The 17,778-nt window shown below is 44.9% G+C and overlaps 1 protein-coding gene across 2 annotated transcripts in view; it reads left to right on the top strand.

Moving 5' to 3' along the window:
* ARHGAP26 (Rho GTPase activating protein 26) overlaps positions 1-17,778 on the top strand; it is a 324,880-nt gene that overhangs the window by 155,265 nt on the left and 151,837 nt on the right. For both annotated transcript variants that reach the window (XM_032769159.2, XM_032769157.2), the window contains exon 12: positions 13,951-13,987. In XM_032769159.2, the coding sequence (XP_032625050.1) occupies positions 13,951-13,987 (37 nt within the window). The remainder of the gene's footprint in view (positions 1-13,950; positions 13,988-17,778) is intronic.

Below are 17,778 nucleotides of genomic sequence, written 5' to 3'. Positions count from 1 at the left end.
TGGATGTTGAGGTGAACGTATTGGTTGTTTGGGGCAGCTGGTGGTGGTAAAGCACCAGGATGTTGCTGGAAAATGGGGTGTTTTTGAGGAAACAGTGGGGCACAATGTGCTGAGTTTTGGGATGGGGTGAGGCAGCCACGGTAAGTGCTCTGCCTGCATGTCTACCATTGACTGCATGAGGTCTGTGTGGCGTTCCATGAGGCTTAGCAGCCGATCTGTGGTTCTCTTTGCTGCCTGATCCTTCTTAATGCTACGTTTTTCCCGCCAATGCTGTAACTTTTTCTGTTCTGCGGAAACATATTCATGACTGCTGTTCACAAGCTGTTCCTTCGATTTTCCTAGGCTTCTTTCTTAAGTTTCTTAGCCTTTCAGAACTATCTGTTGCTCCAGATGTAGTCAAGGTCACTTTAAAAAAAAAAAAGAGTTTAAATGTTAATACAGAGGAAGCTTTGTTTTTAAGAGTATTTGTACCATCATTCTCAGACAGTGTGAACATACCACACTCTGGACACTGCAGCAGATCGAATGCACATGGTGAGTTTAAATCCATTTGGATCACTGGGGAAAAGGTGGGTCTGATTGGTTTCTGCTACAGGGAAATAACACATGCAGCACACCAGGGAAAGGAAGGTGGCTCACAGGGGGCGGGGGGGGGGTGGTTTTGAGGCTGCCTTTCTTTTTCCCTGTTAGCCATGGGGTTTATGCAAAGATCAGGTACAGGGAAATCAGAGAAAGGCATCTTGCACACACAGCTCAAAGGGGCAGGGTGGGGGTTTTCAGGCTGCCTCTCTCTTTCCCTGTTAGCCATGGGGTTTATGCAAAGATCAGGTACAGGGAATCAGAGAAAGGCATCTTGCACCCACACGGCTCAAAGGGGCAGGGTGGGGGTTTTCAGGCTGCCTCTCTCTTTCCCTGTTAAGCCATGGGGTTATGCAAAGATCAGGTACAGGGAAATCAGAGAAAGGGCATCTTGCACACACGGCTCAAAGGGCAGGGTGGGGTTTCAGGCTGCCTCTCTCTTTCCCTGTTAGCCATGGGGTTTATGCAAAGATCAGGTGCAGGGAAATAGCACTTAACAGTATCCCTGCATTTTCAACAGAATTGTAACCTTCCAGATATCTCGGCTGCTCAGGGTCACCTGCGAGGAGCGGGAGACCCTTCTACAGCTATGTGGATTTCCGCCCTGGTCCCTACGCAGCTTCCCTGTGTATGTAGCCATGATCCCCCCACCCCTCAGGGCACAATGGCGAGCGGACGTCGTTAGCCTGGCTGGGACAAGGAACACAGTATTCTCTCACCCATAAAATTGTTGAAGCGCATTGCACACGTTCTGGCTGAAACTTTTGAAAGGAGATACAGAGGCAGATTACCACGACGTGATAGATCAAATCAATGGGGCTATTATCCACATCTAGGCATAGCCCCCCTGCTACCCAAAAACATTTGCATCCTTGTAATAAAAGCTTCTTACCTGAACAGACTCCTCTGATCCTTCCTCAAAATAGTAAGCACCAGCGACTGGCTTGCTTGTCTTCCCTGGGGTAGAAAACAGCTCCTGGCTGGCAGTCTGCAGGGACATCACCCCTCTGTGTCCCCTTCACCCTGGTCTCCAGGCTGTTGAACTTGTCGCGATATGATCTAGGATTGGCAGTGGGGTTACATCCCAGTGCTATCGCATTCCAGCTCCTATGTAAAAACCGGCAGTGTGGGGCAGCACCAGAGTGACGGTTTCCATCACGGGCTTGGTGTAGGCACTCCTCAACGTCCTTCACTTTAACCCTACACTGAACAGCATCTCGGTCATAGCCCCTGCTTGCATTGACTGTGATATCTGCCCGAATAGATATCATATTTTCTGACGGCTTGATCGCAGCTGGGACTGAAACTGTCTCTTCTCGCCAAACACTGATTAGATCTTGCAGCTCGGCACTGCTCCATGCTGGGGAACGTTTGGGCGCGTGGAGGCATTGTTGCTGATTGATTGTGCACTCCACGCCTCGCTGAGCAAACAGGAAGAGGAATTTTTAAATTCCCGGGCATTTAAAGGACGGATGCACCTGAGCCGGTGTGCCAGGGGGCTAGTGGAGTGCTAAGTGGTGACCTATGAGGCTGAAAAGGAATGCTGGGATACTAAGTCCTCCACTACCACCCCTGGAGGCCGAATAAAAACGCTGAATCGCCAGTGGAATGTCTTGTCCCACACCTGAATGACTCCAGGCACCATGCATCACCAGGCACTGGTCCTCGCTACACGCGCTGAAGCCGACACAGGTGTAAGAGATAGCCAGCGCTGGCAAAGACAGGGAACAGGGAGTTGCAGCGCTGGCTGAGCTTTTAAGTGTAGACACCTGCTAAGTTGCAGCGCTGTAACCCCCTCACCAGCGCTGCAACTTGCAAGTGTAGACAAGGCCTTAGATGCCCCAAACTATCACATTCAGATATGAATTTCAGAAGTTCACGCCTAATGTATCTTTTCAGTCTTCATTCCATAAAGGGTTCAAACACATTCAGGTAGAACTTCAACTTACTCCCTCAGGTCCACCCCTAGCAATCTGCCTACAAATAGCTGACCTGCCTGACTACCTGTTTTGGGGAAGGTCAGGCTTTCTATTTATACACCTCTACCCCGATATAACATGGGCCAATATAGTGTGAATTCAGATATAATGTGGTAAAGCAGTGCTTCAGGGCGGGGATTGCGCACTCTGGTGGATCAAAGCAAGTTCGATATAACACGGTAAGATTTTTTTGGCTCCCGAGGACAGCATTATATCGAGGTAGAGGTGTATATTTATTTTCGCCTGTTCGTCTCCTGAGTTGAAAATTGAAGAATTCGTTGATAGTTGTTTTGAGGATTTCTGAACGTGACTCACAAGGAAATTGCACAATGTTGCAGCATTTCCTTCTGTTGCTCACTGCATTAAAAACATTAGGCTCCTTCTTGAAAGCTGAGAGAATCTGGCAGGGCCTGCCCCCTTGACAGCATGCTGAAGTCTAAACAGAAAGTCTGGGTAGAAGAATAGGTCTTGACTGCAAGAAAAAATCCTTTATTACAGGGTATTGACTTGATGATTGAATTGGTCTTTTCCTTCTCAGATTGTTGTGAGCCAAGTGCTGGATCTCTTCTAACTTCTGTAGCTGTGTCAAGTGTGCCCACAAAGATGATTTCCCACACACCTTATCTTTAAGTAAAAATGCCCGAGATGCACATATAGGTGTTTACATAAATTACTGTTTTCCATCTCTTGAACATAGTATGCTATTTTCTAGATCTCTCCTCCATTTCAGCACAATCAAGAGTGCCAAAACTTGGCCCATTCAAACTTTATCTGATTCGTTCTAGGATATGCAGGCAGGCATCTAATCTTCAAGCCCTAAAACAACAATGGTGCATATAAAATAGATATGTATATAGGTGTATATGTAATGTTATACCAAAAACATTTAGAGAACTCAGAGTGGAGAGTGCTAGACTTCATAACCCACGAGCATGAACTATAAAACAAGGAAATAAGCAGTTAAGTCACTGAATGCTTTCTCTTACATGTTCCTCTTCTCATCCTCCATTTACTTCTCTTTTTAGCACATGCCGCCCACAAGTTGCCACCTTCATCCTGCACAAATTCCAAGCACTGTTGAATTCCAACCATATTTATTTGGTTGCATGTTCATGTGTTTAGGGTTGAAGTGTTTTTCACAAATTAGATCTGTGCTCTGTTCTCAATCAGCATGCGAATGGGATATGTATCCGATTGCAAATGATGGCTGCAAGATCTATTTTTCTGCAATGCTTGGAAAGTGCACATGATTTATTTATTTCTAAGTTTGGTATTAATTTTTATGTAGAAATTACAGACCTGAAATGTGCTGGTGTATTTTACATATATGTGAGAGAAGACGTAGGTGAGGTAATATCATTTATTCGAACAACTTCTGTTGGTGAGAGAGAGAAGTTTTCCAGCCACACAGAGCTCCTCTTCAGGTATGGGAAAGGTACAGCTGATGTCACAGCAAAATGTAAGGTGCAACACATTGTTTAGTATAAGTAGCTAGCACATATTGTAAGGGACCATTCAAAGTAACACATATATGGTCAGTGTAGGCTGCCCACTGATTGGTCAAATTGAGGAGAGAGGTACAGATCCATGGAGTGATGGAAGGGAAGTAGTGGAAACTTGCTTTTTTTAGCGTGCATATCCTACCAATAAACAGTCTACCTACCTTAACTCAACAGTGAAGTATAAGTGTGTGAATTTCCCAGGTTTATTAATGTATGCATATTTAAAGTGTTTCTTCTACAAAAGTTAGCAAAATATTTTACCAAACACATACTATGGAAAATTCAGTTGTCTTTGCAAGAGTCATTGTGTTAAATATTGAATTAATGATTGAATTTAGTCTCCAAATTAAAATGTGAAATAGAGGGATTTTAAGTTTACCTTATATGCACTTAACTTTGGAATTGTTATGGTTAAATCACTAATATGCAAAAAAAAATTAAAAGATTCATTTGTAAATGAGGCCCAAAAGTTTCACATCTTGGTCCCAAAGTTGTTATTTAGGCATCTAAATAAAAGTTACTACATTTTCAGAGGAGGTTAGCCGCTGCAGAGTCCATTAAATTGAATGTGAGCATGGTTTCCTCAGCACTTCTGACAGCCTGGGACTCTGATAATTAGTACTAAAATATGGATTTGGGGCCCTAGCTTTAAGGCACCAAAGTTTGAAAATTTTGGCCTAAATATATAATCTTGATAAAGAGGTTTGTTTCCAGAAATCAAGGTGAGAAATATAGCTACAGTACTACAATTAGCTGGATTTTGGATTTGCCTATTAACAATGTACAGTGGTTTTCCCCCCTTTTATTAGTACCAGTTTTGAAATTCCTAGTGAAGACTCTCTTGGATCTAGAAATACAATCAGATGGGAATAATTAGGGAGGATATTATGGCATTGTGACTGCAGTGCTGTATGTTAGTGATTTGCCTGTAGGTTATTCATTAACCTCTGGTTCAAGAGTTATAGCTTCACCAACTAAACCTGTTCCACAGGATGAGATATGGAGCACAGATTCTTAGCCCAAAAGCACGTATTTTCTTTGCCAAACTTTGTAGCTTGTGGAAGTGGACAGTAGTGGAAAGTGACGAGTATAAACAAAGATGGCTAGTAGTTTCTTATTCCTATCTGTTTTGATTTGTTTTTATTTTATTTTTCATGAAGTGATTACCTTGAAGAACTATCAGAAAATTAGGGTATTTTAACAATAGAGAAGGTAACTCAGATGTATTTTGCAATATGCTTGAATAGTTATGCATATAATTATTCTGTCTTGTTAACATGCAAATCTATTTATTTCCAGCTAGTATACAGAAGAGAGAGAATCTCAAAAGATTCACTAGGACAGCAGTTGGGTCAATTTCAATATCCATTTCAACACCAGTACATCTAATACACAGCTAGCCAGGTCTAAATCTTTTTGAATTTGTAAAATTGTAAATTTAGACTCTTGGGAATGATTTTTGAAATTGGCCTTTGATGTTGGACAAACCCCAGTGTTACCAACTTGAAGGACTTTATCACAAATCTTACGTTTCGCAGTGTTTTCCCTTTAAAGCCCTGCTTTGTGAATTCTGTGATTAAAAAAGAAAAGCAAGTTTCTATCCTTCTTTTTTTTTTTTTTTTTTCCCCAAGAAAAGCTTCAAAATGTAACTCGAGTATAATCTAAAACAAGGATGGGCAAACTTTTTGGCCCGAGGGCCACATTGGGGTTGCAAAACTGTATGGAGGGCTGGGTAGGGAAGGCGGTGCCTCCCCAAACAGCCTGGCCCATCTGACCCCTCCCACTTCCAGCTCTCTGACTGCCCCCCTCAGAACTCCTGACCCATCCAACTCCCCCACAACTTGTCCCCTAACCACCTCCTCCCGGGATTCCCTGCTCCTAACTGCCCCCAGAACCCAACCCCCATCTAACCCCCTCAGTTCCCTGTCCCCTAACTGCTCTGACCTCTATCCACATCCCTGCCACTTGACAGCCCCCCCGGGCCCCCACACCTATCCAACCCTCCTGTTCCCCGTCCCCTGACCCCTGTCCACAACCCTGCCCTCTGATAGGCCCCCCCTGGACTCCCACGCTTATCCAACCCCCTCGTCCCCTGACCGCCCCCCAGAACCTCTGCCCCATCCAACCTCTCCCTGTCCCCTGACTTCCCCCCAGGACCCTCCAACCCTCCAGCCCCAGCCCCCTTACCATGCCGCTCAGAGCAGCATGTCTGACAACCGTGCTGCCTGGCCAGAGACGATGCCGCACTGCTTGACAGGAGCACGCAATCCTGCTGCCCAGAGCGCTGCCCGCACAGCAGCGTGGCTGCAGGGGAGGGGGGACAGTAGGGGAAGGGCCAGGGGCTAGCCTCCCCAGCCGGGAGCTCAAGGGGTCCATAGCCATAGTTTGCCCACCTCTGATCTAAAAGATTTGTTACCGTTACTGGCCTAGCTGAACCACTGTCCCCTCTGAATGCACCCCGACAGGTTTCTGGCCTCATGCCTTTCACTTTTGTGAGGTGGAATCATGTGATTCTTCCTCTAATAGACCAGACCCTGAACACTGGATAGATACACTTTGTGTATTGACTATGCTTTTTCTGGGGTTTAGTACCTGTAGTTCTTCCTTTTGGGAATCTGTGACCAATAGTGTGACTAGACATGTCTACTTCTTAAATCAAAGTATTGTTGAATCTTAACAGTAGGAATAAAGCATAACATAAGAGAAAAAGAATTTTTAAAACCACAAAAGGTTTGCATGCATTCCTATCTTACTTAGAACCTCTCCATCCTTTCATAGAGACCCCAAGCCAGCTTCACTTCCCTGGTTGCCCCAACTGATGCACTGTCTATGAGGCTTTTTTTTCCATAATTCTCTTCAGCACCTGCCCCTTCCCTATAGAGAGAGACTTCTTCTGATCAAAGTTCTCCATTCTCTCAATTCATGAGCGTGGACCCCCTTGGCAATCTCAGCTGATGAGCTCAGCAGGAAGTCAGAGGTAGACCACAGAGTGAATGGTTTTATATCATTCCTTGTGTGGGGGTATATAGGTGAGCCATTGCCTTGCTTTCTTTTGCTTTTCCAGCAGCCTGCTGTTAAGCTGAACAAACCTCTTGTGATAGACCCAGGCCAGTTGGGAACAGCAGAGTAGTAGAAGCAGGGAGGGATGGCTCAGGGGGTTTGAACATTGGCCTGCTAAACCCAGGCTTGTGAGTTCAATCTTGAGGGGGCCGCTTAGGGATCTGGGGCAAAATCAGTTCTTGGTCCTGCTAGTGAAAGCAGGGGGCTGGACTCAATGACCTTTCAGGGTTCCTTCCAGGTCTATGAGATAGGTATATCTCCATTTATTAATTTTATTATTAATTATTCATATGAATTTATTAATTAGAAGGGAGATATACTGGCCACTGGATAAGCAGTTTTCTGTTGCCTGAGTGACCAGAGCAGGGGCTGCTCCAGGCTAATGGGTACATCTGACTCCAGTTAAGCTGCTAAGAGTCAGGTGAGGCTGTTAAGCATCTGACTTTAAGCCCCCTCTGATTCTATAAAAAGGCTCACTCCAGTCAGGCCAGAGGATGCCAGGGAGCCAGAGGGGAGGAAGTGTGTGCGTAAGGAGCTGGGAGCAGAGGACGTGCTGCTGGAGGACTGAGGAGTACAAGCTTTAACAGACATCAGGAGGAAGGTCCTGTGGTGAGGACAAAGAAGGCGTTGGGAGGAGGCCATGGGGAAGTAGCCCAGGGAATTGTTGGTGTCGTGTAGCTGTTCCAGAAGGCACTCTAGACAACTGCAGTCCACAGGGCTCTGGGCTGGAACCCGGGGTAGAGGGCAGGGCCAGGTTCCCCCCAAAACCTCCCAACTCCTGATGGAACACAGGAAGATCTCTGAGGCTAGCAAAATCCGCCAGTAAGCACAGGACCCACCAAAGTAGAGGAGAAATTTTATCACACTCTTCATACCATGAACATCCAATAACCCCATCACAGTATAGTATACATAAATTATTACAGAGCAACCCCACTTCTGCCAGAGGCTCAGATACTGGACAGCAAATAAAAAGAACTCCGAAATTATTATTTTTAAAAAGTGTCATGATTTTTAAGCCAGTCTCGTGATTCTTATGCGTTTCAGTCCTGACTCATGAATTTTGGATGCTTGGGGCTAACAATGATTAAAGCCTGCAAACACAAACAGGCACAATAGTTGATCACCAAGAGATCTGACCATTCAATCTCCAGGTGCACTGATTTAGTCAAACACTTTAATACATGCGGAAGTGCCTTGCTGAGCTTAGACTTCAAATAGCTGCAAGTCCAGCCTATGGCAGTTGTTGCTCACAAGCATCGCAGACTGTTGCAACCTTTTAAACTTTAAACTGTCAGATAACCAGTCTCCTAATTGGCAGCTTTAGGCCAAATGGAAAGATGAAACTGGAGGGTGTTTAAAATGGTATTAATCACGTGCTGACAGGCTCAGGAGAAATTAGTATAGCAAGAAAAGCAGTTGTTAAGCGGGTGCTAGAAGGTGTACATTTAAAATAGGACATTTAATTTAATATCAGTGCTGGTGAAATGGAAGGTATTTGTTACACTTGCTTAGACTCCCTTACATTACCACCAAGTGGTCATAGATCTAACAAAATCTACGCAAGTCTAACTTTCACCACTTATCCAAACATCTCTTAGTTTTGCCCTGGCTGCAATGTAGGTTTGGTCTTCTGGACAGCTGCCACATATATCTTTTGCACTTCTGCCCCTGGTTTGTGCTTGGCTAGCTTAGGAGCACTGGAGGCAAAACAATCTACATTACCATCTGTGCTGTATTGAACGTAACATTTTGGTACTCGAACATTAAAGGCCAAGTTGACATCTGGCTTTAAAAAAAAAAAAAAAAAGATGTGGTATCTTGCATTAACACAACCCCAAAACATATCTGGTTTGCACTGCCACCTAACTCAACTGGAGTCTTCACGCAAGTATGGTAGATCCATCCAGTAACCAACTTTCACTTACACAGGTAGATTTAATGCCCTGGGCCTGTGTGCAACTATCCACAGCTTGTTCAGAGAGATTCATATAGTCATGTCTCTAAAACCTGATCTGGGCAAAAGCAGTGGATGCTATGCCAAGACCCCGGAGGGGACCATTTCCTGTTCATGCCAGCAAAGTTTTGGATGCACTACACTGATGTTTCTGACAGAGGGACAGATGATAGTCCTTAAAGCGCTAGTAGAACCTGAGTTTTGGACCTTTTAAATAATTCATTAACAGAACTCTCTCCAAACTTAGAAAACTGGCTCTTGTCCTGTAAGCACCTCTCTTCAAAAATATTGGGTCCTTCCAGCAGATGTGCCTGTTGTGCTTGGGAGAAGGCTAAACATTTCACTTAATACTTCGGATGGTGCTGGATTTTTCATATTGAATGTGAACTGAAATGGAATCATGTGTATTCAAAACCCTTTCCCTGGGGAAAAGGACTCTTTTGCTGTGATGGGGTTCAGGGATTTTTAGGAAGAGAAACCTGGGGTTTTGCAACAGTGAAGTGGCCCAAAACTTTTGATTCCAAAATGCTGGAGGAATCTAATCAAACCCCAAGGAGTTGCCCTTTAAGCACAATGGCTTTTTGCAGAATTATTTCAATAATGGCAATCAGCAGAAAGCAGGATTGTTAGAGAATTGGGCTAAAGGATTAACACACAGAGAGGAATTTCTTTTCGCAATGAGCAAGATGAAGGATTGATCGCATATCATTTTATAGCTGCGTGACAAACTGAAATACAAATGCCCTTTTTTACTCTCTGCGGACGCTTTGCTGTTAGTACCATCAATGTACTATATGGGTAAGTGAACACTGCAGCTGGGATAGATTCATGCTAGTTCAGCTAGAGCCAGTGTGCTAAATATAGCAGTGAGGTGCCACAACATCCAGTAGAGGCTGAGGCTTAGCCACCCAAGCTCGGGCTCACCCTACACCCTGGGGTCTGAGTTAGCCTGAGCCCCTGCCAGTGCTGCACTGTTCACTTAGCTACCCAGAGCCCAAGAGCTCAAGCCGAGCTCGCTTGAGTCTGGGAGGCACACTCCCAGCTGGAGTGTAGACATAGCCAATGTGTCTCTGAAATCTGCTTCCCTTCTTTTCCCTTTCTTTGCAGAACTAGTTTGTCCCAATCACCCTTGTCTTGTAAGACCAAACTTGCATATCATTTTTTTTGTTTTCAGGCAAACAAAACTCCCCTCTGTAGCTTGAATTATGTGGGATCCAGTGAGATGTGTATTTGGACAGCCACAGATGTGTGTGAAAACTAGAACTGTGGATGAGTCAGTCAGTTTGATGAAAGGGAATTTATCTCTAGCTTAAAAAAGGCACCTAAAGAACAGTGTCACATGATGTATCTGGGTGGATGTTGTTCACTAAAATTGAGTATATTTCTACTCTGAATGGGATTCAAAGGCAAGGTGTAGACCGCTGCTTGACCCCCCAGTGAATAAGAGGTTAACCTCCAGCTCTGCTTTGTCCTCCCCCTACAGATGCTTGAGAGAGTGGATTCTTTGGGGATAGAGGGAGGGGTGCTTTGGGGAAAGTCAGACACTTCACAATCAGTCTTAGTTTTTCCGTTCACTTTCCTGCTTGTCTTCACATATTTTACTTTGTTTACTGTGCATGTTCTCCCTTGGGGGCAATACTTCTGCTTACTGCAGCTGTTTTTTCTGTCAAGTAACCCCCCAGCGTGCATGTTTAAAACAGTTTTTTCTCTCACCAAAGGAATCTCTAGTTTTCAAGTATCATGTACTGTAGTTAATTTGTGGTGCCGCAGCGGGAGAGATTGAGAAGTATATTTGTATGGAAATGTATAGGCAGAATTGCTTGGATCCTAGCACAAAACTGACAGTGTCTGCAGTCTGGTCCCTCAATTTTATGGTGTTCCATTAATTTACATATCAGTATAATTCCTAGAAGTGCAACTGTGATTTCTCAGTAAGGCCCTTATAATGGTGGCAAGGGTTACCAGCAGAAGAATTCTAGGAATGATAACTTGATATTCTTCTGACATTCCCCAAAGACTCATCAATTTAAGTGGCTTAACTATGTGTAAATAAAAATATTGCAAAAGCACAGTATGACATGAAGACAAATGATTTTTTTCAGATAGTTATCTTTATTTAATTGCAGCCATTGGTTCAGTACTTAAAGTTTCAGCGTAGATCAGTTGGCCTTGTCCTGATTCTCTCTCTGCTAAGGGTACATCCAGACTACCCGCCGTATCAGGAGGTAGCGATCGATCCCCAAACGCGCTCCCCGTCGACTCCAGAACTCCACCAGAGCGAGCGGCAGTAGCGGAGTCGACGGGGGAGCCACGGCCGTCAATCCCGCGCCATGAGGATGGGAGGTAACTCAGAATAAGATACGTCAACTAAAGGGAATACAGTAGCTGAAGTTGCGTATCTTACATCGACTCTCCCCCTGTCCCCAGTGTAGACCAGGCCTAAAACTCATCACAGATGTCAGCTGGTGCCCAAGTCAACAAGGAAGCAAGAGCACGTGCCTCTCTATAAGAATGAAAGGGTGCCTTTTTCCTTTGACCTTCTAGCAGGGGAGGGGAGAGAAGACAAGGCAATGATTTAATAGAAATTGGTTTCCTCTGAAAGACTTGTATCCTCCATAGTTATCAATTTTACTGTTTTGCATACCTACATGCTCACCCACTTGTATGGCCCTTGGCAGGCTGGGCTGCCTTCCTCGCTTTAATTATGTTATGAAGCTCATTCTCCTTGGCTCATTTATTTGAATCAAACCTAGATTAATGACCCATCTCCTGAACAGCTGATTGCATGTGCCCCTAGGAGCCTCTTGCTCATTGATCAGGCATTTGCTGTGTTGAAAGTGTGTTTATTCTAAGGGGGAGCCTCCGAAGATCTACAAACCACATGGGAGAGCAATATTTAGTGCAGGTTAGTTTTCTTGTCAGTTGACTTTGACCAAGCATGCTCTCCAACCTCCTTTCTTTTGTTTTTTAAAGGTGTGAATCTTTATTGCTTGTAAAGTTGCAATAAATGCACATGGTGATTTACAGACAAAAGACAAAGGTTGCAGTCCTGGTCCCACTGGAAGTCAGTCCCTGTTTTGCCATTGACTTCAATGAGGTGATGATTTGACTCGCTGTCACTACTTCCAAGGGATATGCAGTCCAAGTTAAGACATACTTGTCAAGAAATGGTAGGAAACTGAGCGAAAAGAAAGGGAGAGGAGCTACCAAACAATAAGATTGTATTCTTGCTTTGGTTAATAACACACATGCCTCGTTTCAAACTCTACTGTTACTCTGAAGGAGCAACTAAAGTTTAATTTACAGGCCTTGTGGTTTCTTCAGAGCTCTGGTTCCAGGAGCCTGATTGCAATGGAGGAACCACATCAGAGCACTGATAGCAAGTAGGCAGCTTCCTGGCCCAAAGACAACCGTACTGCGTGTGACACCTGCCCGCTGAGATGATATATCATATCTGTCGGTAGCAGGAGAGGCCAGGGTAGTTTTTTTAAAGGAAATTTCTCATCATGAGATTGGTAAGAGTTCCCTCTGCATTCTCCCCACCTCCCTCGGATACACAGCGTAGTGCAGACTATCATGTTGCTGTCAGTATTCTGTCAAGAAGGGTGGAAGGTCCCTGAAAACTTTCCTTCCTTAGCTATTAAGAACTGGAATGACAGCCTGCTCAGGGATGTGGTTGAACTAATTTCTAATGCTTCTTGTCTCACTTGCGAAGGAACTTCACGGCTTAGTTCCCACCCAGAAGAAAGCGCTACTCACAAGCTTGCAGCATTGGTTCAAAGACTGCACACACATTTTTTGGTTCTAATGGTCTCTGCCACACTCAGGGTTGACCATCTGCCTTGTGTGAATGATGAGAAGTGAAGTGTACTTATTGCAGTGGCTCCCAAACTTTTTAGTAAGACAACCCACCAACTGCTTGCTTTTTTCTTTTTTGCAACCCATCCACAGTCCAAAATCACAGGCCAGCGTCCTTCTCCACCACCTCTTCCTTCTTGCCCTGTGGAGGGGGCAGTAGCCACCCATAGCAGCACTCTCTGTCCCAGCACCATTGCCCTCATCCTAGCCTGGTGCAGAGAGGAGGTCTCGGAGTGGTGGTAGAGCAGAGGAGAGGTTGGAGAGTTAGCCTACCCTGCACTCACCCTGCCATGGTGGCGCCTGTCCTGGCACTTCACTTGTTGCAACCTGGCACGTAGAGCCACAGTGCTGCCTAGGTTTGATCCTGAGTGGGCGCCAGTGCCCCCTGTGCCAGGTCACAACACCACTCACTAAATTTGGCCCAGATGCCCCTCCATCATGATATGTTAGCTGACTGGGCTGTAGGTTCCCTCCTAACAGACAACAGAGGCAACCAATAGAACTTCAAACATGTTAGGGATTTTAGCTGCATTAAGGTAACAGGATTTGAAAACACCCCTTTTGTGCCCATCAGGATGCATCTTTGGTGATGTGAAAGTGACCAGGACTTAATGGTGCCATGTCATGAAAGACAGAGTTGTTGAGGAAGGGAAGGTCTTGTGGTTAAAATACTGGACTGGGATCGAGACCTATGTGTGTGGCTCTGACAGAGACCTTGTGTGATCTTGGACAGGTTGCTTAATTTCACTATGCCTTGGTTTCCCCCCTGTAAACTGGAGATGATAATTCTAGCTTTCTCCTATTTGTGGTCTTGTCTATTTGGGTTGTAAACTCTTGTGGGCAGGGACTGTCTCTGACTATACCTTCGTACAGCGTCCAGCACCAAGGAGCTATGATCTTTGCTGGGGCTTCTAGGCATTTCTGTGTTGTAAATAATGCAGCATAATTGTTCTAGTAACTACACGTGGAATCTTTGTATAACTAAAAGGTTAAAGACTTCCCTTCTGTTTTCCAGGTCTACAACTCGAACAAAGACAATCAAAGTGAAGGCAGTAAGTATATATTTTTTATTTTTTTTAAGAGCAAGATCTTCTTGCTTGGGAAAACTGATGCCTTGTGAGGAAGAGGTGCTATGAATAGGAATTGCCCTGCACACCATCACAACATGCAGTCATTACTGATGTGGCCATGTCTGCTTATATTTGACTGTAATCATGGAACAGTTTAATGAGACAAAAGGGACTGGGAGGTGAGATTGTAATTCTTGTCTCATCTGCACTTTAGCATGATGCTCAGATTTCACCATCCATTAAATTGAGATGATGATAAAGATGATGATCTGCATCAGTTTGTAAAGTACTCTGAGAAATTAAGAGTTAGATATATGAGAATGATTATTATAAAAAGCAAGTATGATTTTGTTTAATATTATTATTTATAAATAATAATAAAAAAACCCAGCAATCCTTCCTTTTCTCCAACTCAACCAATGGGACGGCCCAATAGACCAGCCGCCTTTTTACCAAAAGACTCAGTCTGTGTAGTGTAAAAATTTTTATGGAGCAAGCCAGTGCCAACAGATACACTGGGAAGACCCTGTCTAATCAGATCTCTGAAAAAGAGCCTAAAAGATGGATCTTAAAGACTTGTTATCTCCCTTAGCCCAGACAATCAGTGCGTCCTGGACTCAGAAGAGTACTCCCATTGCTCCTAGGAGGAGCAGTTCCACCTTGTCCCACCTCTCACCTCCGATGTCTCAAAACGCTTAATTGGACTATTTTCAATAGGTTTGGGCTAGCATAGATATCCTCCAAATTTCAGCTACTCAAAGCTCTTAAATCCACCTAAAGTTACTGGGCACACTGAAGCCAACTCTTTATTTTTAAACAAGTCAATATTTCAGTTGTAAGCTCTCTGCAACAGGAACCTGTCTTCACACTTGCCTGGAAGCACCTCTCACTGTGATTCTACATAGACACTAAGGGTATGTCTACACTACCCGCCAGATTGGCGGGCAGCGATTGATCAAGCGGGGTTCGATTTATCACATCTAGTCTAGACGTGATAAATCGATTCCTGAGTGCTGTCCTGTCGACTCCTGTATTCCACTGCCACGAGAGGCGCAGGTGGTGTCAAAAGGGGGGCGGCAGCAGTCAACTCACCGCGGTGAAGACACCACAGTAAGTCGATCTAAGTATGTCGACTCTATTTCCCTCCCCCCACAGTGTAGACCAGACCTAAGTGAGAGAATGTTTGTAAATGCTTTCTTGCAGCTGCTCACAGCTCTTGCTCCTCCACTCCCCCCGCCTCCCTCTTCCTGACATGGATTAAACCCTTGTTATTAGCTTCATGTGGTTTCTATCACTTTTGGTGTGTTTATTATGCTTCCGTGCAAAGCAAAATGACGAACACCCAGCACTGACATAGTGCTTCATGTTCAGAGGGCTGTGCAAAGGAGTAATACTTTGTCTTTATATGACACCTTGCCTCAGAGGAGCTCAAAGTGCTCATATTTCCGTTTTATGGAGGGGCAAAGTAAGCACAGATCAGTTGTCAGGGAGAAGAGAACAAAAATCAGTCAGAACCTTAACCTGGACATGTGACCTCCCGTAAATTGTCAGGTTGCAAAATGATCGCAATTTTAAAACACTCTGCACCTTGGCAGTGGTAGAGTTCAGGTCACACGTCCTTGGGAAGCTTTCTGTGGTCACTTGCATTTTCTAATTCTCCATCATTCCTTTTGTTTAAGGCACACTAAGTTTGCAAAGCCTACACTGGCTCTGCAATGCCTAGCTTAGGCTCTCCATACACAATGCCCCAATAAATCTGGGGAGGCCTCTTGAGGGGCAGTCTGAACCCTTTACATGCATTTGGACCACTTATCACAGGCAAGTTTATTTACACAGTCTGTTTCCTTAGCTCCCACTGGTGTCTAAGTCTTTGAATAGATCACTGGCAACTTTATTAAGAGCGCGAGCTAAGGGAGGGCTGTAGTGTAGAGGGTGGGAGGATGACAGTCCTGTTGCCATTTTTAGTCAGCCGGTAGCTAAGATGAAAGCCCCATGAGATCATAGGCCTTTGTTGCTGTGGGATCCCGGCTGGTGTGTGGCTTATAAATAGAATGTTTTCCTCTGCTGAATCTGAGAAGGGTTATGCACGCTAATGGGGAATTTCAGACTTGCTTCTGGACATCGAGCTCCTTCATCTGATAGGTCTGACATTCAGCTGACTGAGCAGCCTGGGGTAGCATGGCTTCCCTTTCTGTCCTTGCCACCCACTAGTGCTGACAAATAGAAAATGATTTCAGCCCCACTCTCCCGCTCCTCTCCTCACAATTTTCCCCCCGTCTCTCCAAGGCAAGATTTACATCCCTGTCAGTTTTGGTTTTTTATAGAGGTGATGAGTGATACAAAATGGTGCAATGACAGGTAATTGGATACCTAGGTGGGAGATGCAGTGCTGCTAACTTTGTCTTAGCCTTGCTTCTCAGTGGTACAATTAGTGCAGCTTGCATTGTCTGAGCCAATCTCTAAATTCACTGAGTTGGAGCTGCAATATTATTAGTTGAGAGGAGGCATGTTAACAGCTGCTTCCTTAGGTACACGGTGACAAACAAGGTTTTGCTGATTCCTTCAGGGACTATGTAGGTTACAGCTTGGGGCTCTGTGTCTGACCCTGCTGAAAGGAAGAGAGATTAAAACTTGGTCTGGTAGCACTGTTTGTCCTTGAGATGTCTCCCAGAGTGCATTAGTGCAGTAAGAGTATGAGTAAATATGGTACTCTGTATTTGGTTGGCAGTATGGCTAAGTCCTAGCCAGAACTCCATTCTGGCTCTGGTAGGGACTGGTGGCATTGTAGGGACAGTGTACTTCTACTCTCAAGGGGAGGAGGGTGGCTTAGCTGATTCTTTGTTTCTTCTTGGCTTCTGTTCCTGGCCATGGACTTTCTGCATAGCTTTGGGAAAGTCACTAGTTACAGCAGTAGTAAGTGCATGTAGGGTATGTCTACACCACAGTTAAACACCCGTGGCTGGCCTGTGTTAGCTGACTTAGGCTAACGGGCTGTTTAATTGCAGTGTAGACTTTGTGGAACCAGCTGGAGCCTGGGCTCTGGGACCCTGCAAGGGGAGAGGGTCCCAGAGCTCAGGCTCCAGCCCCAGCCTGAATGTCTACACCACAGTTAAACAGCATCTTAGCCTGAGCCCCAAGAGCCAGAGTCAGCTGATGTAGACCACCCCCAGGTTTTCAATTGCAGTGTAGACGTACCCTTAATGACCCTTCTCATCAAGGTATCTGGGTGCTTTTCAAAGTCTAAGCTGAGGCATTCGAGAGGAGATCAAACACCTTGTTTCTCTGCTGCCTGCGGCTTCACTAGTCAACTGAGAATCTAGGATTTAATGAGTTGGGAAGGCCTGGGCAAAGGTGCCTGTCTTTCAGTATCTTCTCCTTTGCCATGCCACATCTGCAAAATGAGGAGAATGTTCCTTGCCTACTTCAAAGACTGCATTTAGTGTTTTTAAAGTGCACCAAGATTGTCAGGTGAAAAGTGTGTATGTAAAAGTAAAATATTATTTAGTTGATCTGTGCTATTCTTCGCATGCTTGTTGATGTTGATTCTATTCTATGTCCATTCTAGGTGTATGTGTGCCCACGTGCACAGTTGTCGGAAACTTTTGCCTTAGTGATATCGGTAGGATTGACTGTGGCGCCCCCTTGAGTGCCATGCTCATGCATATGGAATATTAGGTGCCGCTGACCCTACACCTTCTCAGCTCCTTCTTACTGCCTGTGACAGTCGGAATGCCTTGTCTTGCAGATTGCAAGAGAATTGGTGGTTCTTTACA

This window comes from Chelonoidis abingdonii, chromosome 7 (genome assembly GCF_003597395.2).
Source record: "Chelonoidis abingdonii isolate Lonesome George chromosome 7, CheloAbing_2.0, whole genome shotgun sequence".
Classification (NCBI taxonomy): Eukaryota; Metazoa; Chordata; order Testudines; family Testudinidae; genus Chelonoidis; species Chelonoidis abingdonii.
Note: the sequence above shows the minus strand (reverse complement) of the source record. Positions and strands in the feature narration are given on the sequence as shown.